Source organism: Etheostoma cragini, chromosome 18 (genome assembly GCF_013103735.1).
Source record: "Etheostoma cragini isolate CJK2018 chromosome 18, CSU_Ecrag_1.0, whole genome shotgun sequence".
NCBI lineage: Eukaryota > Metazoa > Chordata > Actinopteri > Perciformes > Percidae > Etheostoma > Etheostoma cragini.
Window position 1 is genome coordinate 22,340,239 of NC_048424.1, and position 8,989 is coordinate 22,349,227.

At 44.2% G+C, this 8,989-nt stretch overlaps 1 protein-coding gene across 2 annotated transcripts in view; it reads right to left on the minus strand.

Moving 5' to 3' along the window:
- Positions 1-8,514, minus strand: part of emilin1a (elastin microfibril interfacer 1a) — a 24,707-nt gene extending 16,193 nt beyond the window's left edge. For both annotated transcript variants that reach the window (XM_034899895.1, XM_034899894.1), the window contains exon 1: positions 8,169-8,514. In XM_034899895.1, coding sequence (XP_034755786.1) covers positions 8,169-8,278 — 110 coding nt within the window. In that variant the 5' untranslated portion in view covers positions 8,279-8,514. The remainder of the gene's footprint in view (positions 1-8,168) is intronic.
- Positions 8,515-8,989: the final 475 nt, after the last annotated feature.

The window sequence follows — 8,989 nt, forward strand, 5'->3', positions numbered from 1 at the left end:
CCCCCCCCCCTGCAGATCAACTGTGTTGTTTTTGTCACTGTGATTCAGTGGGCCAGTTCTTCCAATCTATTATTCTGATTTACTGACTCCCGGGTCACAGACAGCAGATAAAGCATAAAGTTGGCAGCGTTCGCACCCGATCTTCGCTGATGGAGAACAGGCACTGCGTTTTATATAAATAAACATAACCAAGGCTTTTTTTCACAACTGAGCGGACACAGATGTGGACACACGCACACATCCATACATACAGCCCAGCGGTGGAATGTAACTACATTGACTCAAGTACGGTACTTAAATACAAATTTGAGGTACATGTACTTTACTTGAGTCATTTCTTTCCATTCCAGAGAGAAATATTGTACATTTTACTCGACTATATTAATCTGACAGCTTTAGTTGCTTACCATATTATGATTTTTTGCACACAAAACCCCTGATCAAATACGATGTTTATAATATAGGTCAGCTGAAATGATTAGATGAATAAACGCAGAACTTTTCTTTAGTTCTTTAACTTTATCTGCTGATACTTACATTAACCCTTGAGTAACATTTCAAAGCAGAACTTTGACTTCTAACAAAGTATTTTTATAGTGTGGTATTAGTACTTTTACTTCAGTAAAGGATATGAATACTACTTCCATCACTGATACACACCCACCCTCCGTGCCCCACGTTTTCCATCCCTCCATCACGGGCTGCTCTCTCCAGTCCAACACACGAGAGCAGCTTTTATGTCTTTAGCAGGATGACGAAGTGTTAGCTTTGCACTAAAAGAGTGTGTGTGTGTGTGTGTGTGTGTGTGTGTGTGTGTGTTTGGTCTCCCCTCAATGGCCCTTTCTTATCAATTCAGCAGCTAATCTCCATGTCTCCTTCACTATATCAGCACCACAGGGAAACAGCACACATAAACATTACTACAATATGTATTTGTGGGATGTTTATTGGACGGCAGATAAAGACAGAATTTCAAAACTAGAGTACAATGCTTTCTTTAGATTTACACTTCCACGTTGTTCAAACCTCAATGCTGTGTAACCAGAACATTGTTAAACCTTTCACATTTTGATAGCAATTCCCAAGTTTCCGGAGCTACTAAATGTGTCACGCTTATACACAGCTATAGGACATGGAATGGAATGGAATGGAATGGAATGGAATGTACTACAGATTCAGAGCATTTTAAGCATCTCCAACAGTTTGAAACCATACACACTTCCTGTCTCCTAAAGGGGCGTGGCGTCGTTTAAAAATGTCACGTGGATATATGAAAGTTATATTTGTATAATTTATTAAAATGTTCTGTTGCTTATGTTCAATATTTACACTGCTAAAAGCCATATTTAGCATCACGGAGATTAGTTTTGTTCAAGAACGTTAGCTGACGTTAGCTTCTCTGTGTTGCCAGATCTCGCGAGAGTTTGGTCCTGAGACAGAAACAGGTCTCAAACAAAGTTCATTTTCTCCTGATGTGTCCGTCTGAAAAATAGTGTCAGAATGTTCTGGAGACATGTGGCGTGTACAAATCGCTCCAATATTTACTTTGGTGACTACGGGGCTAAAGAATCACTCATAATCTGTGTTCGAGTTCACCTGTCCCACACTCAGGACCTAGGACTTATTAGGGGCTCCACTTAGAGAGGAGAGGCTGACCCCCTTGGTTCTAAACCGTCTCTGATGTTAGTAGTATTGTGTACGCACGTGAATTTACATATTTGTGCACATACATGTGACATAAATAAAACTGGGAGGCTCATAAAAAAACATTCCTACTAATTCCACAGGGTACTGTACCTTTAAACCTGGTACAGCCGATGTTTGGCCACCAAGGGGCAGTGGAAATAAACTGTAAACACAAGATAAATGTGTTTTGATAATTGATATGGAAACATGCTGGCAGATACGGAGCCACATCATCATTCATTTGGCATTATGTATGGGCCCTGCACTAGGTCCCAAAGGGAACTTATAGGTCTCTATGTCTGCTGAATGCTCCGCTGTGTTCCCCAGCTGGGAGCTGACTTCCTCTGTCTCATGTTGGGTGGTGGGCAGGCGTTCGGAGCTTTCCTGCTGCTGCAGTCTGAAACAACACAGATGAGTGTTGAGAGCTACGTACAGCCACAACAGACACAGGCCCGCGCTCGGGGGAGCAGAGACGAGAAAGTGATAATAATTCTCCAAATGTTCCACCATTATCTCCTACACACATGATCCATTGCTGACATTAAAGAATAACTTTATACTTAACAACCTGGACCCTTCTCTCCCATGCTTTTCTGTCTAAGGTAGAGATCTTCGACAGGGAGTCCAGGACCCTAAGGGGGTCCTCAGAGTTAGGGCAGGGCGGCTGCGGAATTATTAATAAATCAAATAAGTCTGAAAGTACACATTGTTATGAATGCAAATAATTTATAGCAAAAATTCTATGTGTGAAAAAAAAGATTTAGACATTGAACATAAGCTTACTGGGATAATGATACGATAGTGGTGACTACTGGTGCTTTCATATAATATTTATACAATGACATTTTTGATAAATAATCATCATTAATGTGGATATAATGACTTAGTGGGTAAAGGTTAATAATAGAACAGCTACAACAGCCTGGTTAGTTCAGGAAATTACATCTCTTTACTGTTTAAAACCAGGAAGAGACACTTATGCCATATTACGATTTCACGTTTTTCAAAATCTAAGACGATATCTAGTGTCATTTATCAATATCGATATAATATTGATATGTTTCCCATCTCTAGGTGAAAGTCCTGTATTGTTTGACCCGTCCACCAGCATCCATACTACTCTCCGCGGTGTTTTGAGTAGTAACCCTGTTTGCTGAGGGGTGCTTATTGCGTCGTATATGACGCGGAGAGCCACTAACTAAGTATTTTTACGAGTTGGGAGTGAGACAACAAGCCCAGGAAACACGCCTAAACACACCTACACGCCTGTTAATTTACTCTGTCCTTCTCCTTCAGACGCATTCAACAGTTTCATTACTTCTCTGCCAGGCACCGACCAGTGACACCTCCATTGTGCACGTCTTATTTTTATTTACTGAGCCCTAACTCAGCGTGAGGGGAACCCTTGCACCTGTCGGAGCATCTCTTTTATTTCCTAATAAATGTCACCCACTTAAACAGGAGACAGGACCCTTCACATATCAACCCACACACACTAGGTTGATTTTATTCAACAACATCTCTGCATGAGTCCAACAGAGAGGAATTATGGGGGAAACTGGAATAGCTTCGGAAAACAAAAGTGACCTGGAGAGTTAGTGGGAGGAAGAAGGAATTAAAGAAAGAAACAGGGTTTACTACTTAAACAAAGCAAGCACTTGGCGGGGCCTATTGTCGACGGAGCTTTCATTTCGCTTCAAAGGGAAGGCTTGGACAGCGACCAATGAGTGGATGGAAAGGGGGCGTGTCTGTGTTTGAACTGTGGCCCAGAGGTTAAGCACCCCCTTCCCCAGCCTTGTAAAGGTATACCCTGTACACACAGCGCAACGCACACAGACTGTCACAGACGCCAACACACACACACACTCGAGTGCACTCACTCACGCTTGAGTGATCGCGCGCCGACAGGCAAACACAAAGGCAGATCCGCGCATTCTTCCAGTCTCTCTGCGCTGTCTTAAAATCGAAGTTTTGACTGGCACACGCACCATTTTCCCCTTTTGGATCCGTTCCAGCATCGAGGGTGACAGCGGGACTGTGTAAACTTCTCTCTGAGTATTTAGCCAGGCGACCACGAAGACATACTGAGAGTGTCCCCCATACTGCCGTTTGCTTTAGGATTCGGAGGGGCTGTGGGGGGGTTTGAGTGGCTCACTCGAGTTGTTACCATTTATGGAGGCATGTGTTTTTCAGACATTAAGTCCTCTCAAAGCCTCAAAATGCCCAGAATAGTACAGACTACTTACTTATGCAGGTAGAACTTTATTAGCTGCTCTGAAGTTCAGTAATGAAATGTTTTGTCCCTTTATTCTTTAAGTTGAGAAGAGGTTAATAGTTTCAGAGAGGGGGTGAATGTTGGGAAGGGATCCAGATCTCTGCAGTATTCTCTAAGCTTATCTAAACAGAACAAAATGCACGCTATGGTAATTAAGTTACAATGGCTGTGACTGGGAAGGATCCCTTTTCCCACATTTGTGTTGCCATATGTAATGAGATTTGTTTACCGCCCTAATTAGCAGAAAGCAGAACATGATAAAGTGGATTTGGATCCTGTCCGAGGGTTTAGCTCAAGAAGAGGACAGTCCTGTTACAGTTCCTTGCCTAGGGGGTTTCTAAATGCCACCACAGCCGTGGTAAAAAGGCTTTTTCTCCATCTTGGAGTGCATTGTGGGGAATATTTAATGCTTTCAGAGCTCGTCCGCATCATCCTTAAGATTCCTGCTGCGTTTTATTATCCTCAACGATCCGTCTCGGATCCAGTGCACCCCAGTGTGCACTGGATATAGACACATCCAATGTCAGGCTTTACCCCTCACCTTCCGCTCTCTGTGTTGTTTTACTGTATTGTGTGAACAGTTGACTTCATTTAATAATGTATGTGGAGTTTTAATTTGCGGAGTGTAAGTGTTCCACAAAAACAAAAGGTCCCTTCCTCAGACTAGTTTGCAGAGAGACCGTCGCTGCTCCCGAAACTCAGCGCCGCCCAAGGCGATATTTGATTGTAATCTTTTCCTCCTATCCTAGAATGTATGTGTGATGTAGCCAGACCTGTCTCCACAGCGCTGTGGAGACAGGTCTGGCAATGCGGGACTAACGGCCCCAGGACATAGTATTTACCTCTTTGGCTTTCCTGTTTTCCCTGCTACAACCCACAAAGCAGAAGGCCATGAAACATCCCGTTTTAAAGAACTGAGCTCCAGTCGCGTGTGTGCATTTCTCTAATATTTATAGCCTCTGTGTGGACCACCCTGATGCTATTAAGGAAAGAAAAAAAAGCTAAGGGGTGAAATAAGTCTAATTACTGAGAGAGAGAGATGATGATGAAGCATATTTTGTATCTACTCCTCCCTCCAGGATTGATCTATTGGCTTGTCTTGGAAACTATAAATGAGCCTACACAGATCAGCAGTGAAGTTTAAGGCCCTAAACACACCGCATCTTTCCCCTCTGGGGGGGGCTGGCCGTATGACGTACGATGTGTCGGACAGCTCAAGGTCCTCCTGAGTCCCTCCCGTAAGACCCCCGCTGGATGTCTTCAGTCCATTCAACAGCCTTTATCACTTATGGAATAATTCACACATGCGTCTGTCAAAACAGATCAGTTGAGTTCAAACAGATGTCAGAAGGGGCAAACCGCACTGCCACAGGCCAGCGCATTCTTCCCCCCCAACGCGTCACTTTGTGTGTGTGTGTGGTTTAAATGTGTGTGTCACAGGCCAGCCATGCTGACTTCTCCATAGCCTACTGGTTTCAGCAGGGGGGAGGCATTTAAGGACCCAGGGCTGATCTTCTCTTCTGCTGTCAGTCGGCCTTTTTTCTCCTGTCGCGTCGCTGCTCCCCGCTTCTCACTCTTTCATCCTCTCTTGTTGTTAGGATCTCTCTCTTCCCTACAGCTCCTCTGTTTCTTTTCCACTCTTTTCCTCTCGGGTTTTTCCTCCCGCCCTCTCTTATCTTTTTTCCATTCCTTTTCTTTCACGTGCCCATCCTTCTCTTGACTTTTTATCACTCGAGTCAGGCTGTTCTCATGAACCACTCGCACATATAGCTACGAGAAGTAATGCACTGTTATTCGTATGCATTCAACGTATTTATTACTGTATGCACTAACACGGAAAAAATACACCCGGGGGGCTACCAGGTAACCAAAGTCCTCAGAATCCGGAAGTGGATTGCGTGGATATACAGTAGATTACCAATACCGTTACTACTGGAAATATGGTACTGAATGACGAGGCATTTTTTATTGATACTTGATAGTTTGTTTCCACCTGATCAATTATTTGTTTCTTCTCTTTCTCAAGCTTTTGCCATGTGTCTGAGTCTTTCTTTGCCCCCCCCCACACTTTCTCTCATTCACAGTTCAGCTTCATCATACACCGAAGAGGCCAACCATCCATGTCTCATCACTCAGGCAGCAGCAGCAGCACACTGGGCTCTCATGTGGACAGAAACCTGATAGAAGCTCATACTGCAGCTCAACTCCCAGAAGCCTGGCCTGCCTTGCATACACACATTTATACACACACATATAAATACATACACGCATATATACACATGTACACACACGCTAAGTACAAACACATGCAGGCTGACAAGTACCACATGTGAGAGATGGACTTTGTCATTCACTCCTTCACCTTTTTAATTACCCACATGAACACACACACACACACACACAACACACACACACACACACACACACACACACAAAGTGGTGGAAGAAGTATTCAGATCCTTATACCACACTGTAAAAAATACTCTGTTACAAGTAACCAGCGTTGAGCAAGTTCCTTTTAAAACTAATTAATTACAGTTACTAGTTAATTCTTTTAGTAACTAAATTAGTTACTCAGTTACAAATTTTAAAAGTAACTAGTTACTTCAGAAGGTACCTAATGGGTTACTTTCAAGTACATTTTTAAATGCTCAAATGTGACCCCACCTCCACCCGCCTTTAATGGAACTTAAAATACATGTACATGTTCTGTTATTTATGATACATCTGAATATTATAATGAAATGGACACTTAAGTACCTCAACATTTGGACTTAAGTACAGTACTTTAGTAAATGTACTTAGTTACATTCCACCACAAAGACACACACACACACACACACACACACACACACACTCAGTCGTTCAGTTTGCCAAAACTTTCTCATTCATTCATTTACAAGCACACTAACAAGCTGCACATCTGTGGGGGGGGGGGGGGGGGGGGGGTTGTCCACACATGGGGCCCCCAGGCAGAAGCTTATTACATGCTAATAACACACTGTGGGTCAGCAACAGCACAACACACACATATATGTGTCGGCTCACTGACAGGTCTGCCCAGCTTCCTGAGCAGGGAGTCCAGCATGCATCGCTGATTTACCATCGACTGTCTCTGAGATCCAAGGCTTTCCTTACTGTCCCATAAAGAGGACAAGAGGGACATTTGGGAATCCTCCATTTGAATCAGTCTATTTTAACTTCCAAGATGATTCACTATCATCTGGATTTATGTTCATATTCATATTCATTTACGTTCATAGTTCAGCGTGTCACTCCCCGTCGAGCTGATTTACCTTTTAGGACTGGAACTAGCTGTTTGCCAAAATGACGTATTCCCCTCCAGCCAGGCTGCAGCCGGGGGGGGGGGGGGTTGCAAGAACCTCTGGACCCCCTGAAAACATTTCACTCGGGCGGTGAAACAGTAAATATCTATAATCCCGCTAAGCCCTGTCCAGCTCCCGGGCCCCCCCTGCATCATCACACCCCCTCACCCACCCACCTCCTCCCTCTCAGGAAGGGGGAGACCTAATCATCAACAAGATATTTCATCTGAAAACAAGAATTCACACAGAAGTGGACTTCTGGAAGGAATGATTTTCACATTAATCAAGCAAATGATCCCCAATAGGAGGCGGATTTTCTTCCCATTCTGCCTGATATAGGAGGGTTTTTATGGATTATTTGGTAATAATTATATTTATTATCTATCATTTGATTGAGTTTATTTAAGATGTGTTGTAGTAGTGTCAGTTATAGTAAACCACATATTCAGTTGATTATCAATTCATCTGTTGATTATGTTTTTAGACAATCATTTCCATGTTGCAACCATCACCAAATATCATTTATCAAAATACATCTTCTGGTTAAAATCGCAGAGATCTTTTTCCAAAACAAGATATCAGTAGCTTAACCTGTTAATCGCAGTTGCTTCAGCCATATAGCCCATTTCATATTTTGTTAGGAACGACCCACTGAAAGCCCTAGAGGAGCACGCAGGGTCCGCGGGCCTCACATTTGGACCCAGAGCACAGGAGCAGTTAAGGAGCCTTCATATCAAATCTTAAATGAACATGTTTTATAAAGTCTCTTCTATGTTTCTGGTAGCAAGCACACTGGATCAGTAAACGGGGCCCCAGCCACAGGTGAACCCCCCCCCCCCCCCCCCCCCCCCCCCCCCCCGCGTGATTAATGGGGATCCTACCTGTGTCTGCTCGCCGCTCTCTGACCCGTCTGAACACCGGACTCCGCGTACCCGAGACCCCAACTAACCCGGGCCACCATGAAGGCGAGCAGGTAGAACACCAACTCCATCCTCGCGTCCAGCGTGGCTTCAAAACGAAATGTGTAGTTCCAAAGTTGCTCCTTCAAAAGTCTCGCGGTTACTGTCTTATCCCAAATGAAGATGGAGAGCCATGACTCGACAGGGCGACAAACTCCCGCAAAACGCAGCGCAGTCCAGTCAAGTGCATGTCTGACGCTAACGTGCGGCTGACGCGCTGGAGCGGGACTGACTGCCGCTGCTGCTGCTGGGAGCCGAGCACGGAACGCTTCCTGTCACGGCTCCAAGAGCAGCCATGCCCGCTCAAGGTCTCTCTCTCTCTCTCTCTCTCTCTCCCTCTCTCTCTCCCTCCCTCCCTCTCTCTCTCTCCACCATCATCATGTGGCCTACATTTTCTCTCTGTTTCTCTTCATGCCTCTATTCATCTCAACTCATTTCAGTTCCATTCCACTGGTAATTTCAACCGTGCCATTTAAAGTCATTTTTACAACAGAATAAACGATAAAATAAGTCCAAAAGAAACAAAAAGACTCCAGAAAACTTTAAAGCCCCCCCCCCCCCATTTAAGTTCCAAATCCGGTGGTATGATGTCCAACATGGATCTTCTTCACATGATGTACGGGGAAGGTAGGAGGATGGTACGGTGGCCCACAGGGGGCAAGTGCACTGCTGCTTAAAAAACACACATGCAACTAGACAAAACACAACAACATACACAAACACGCTGCAGATACACACAACAC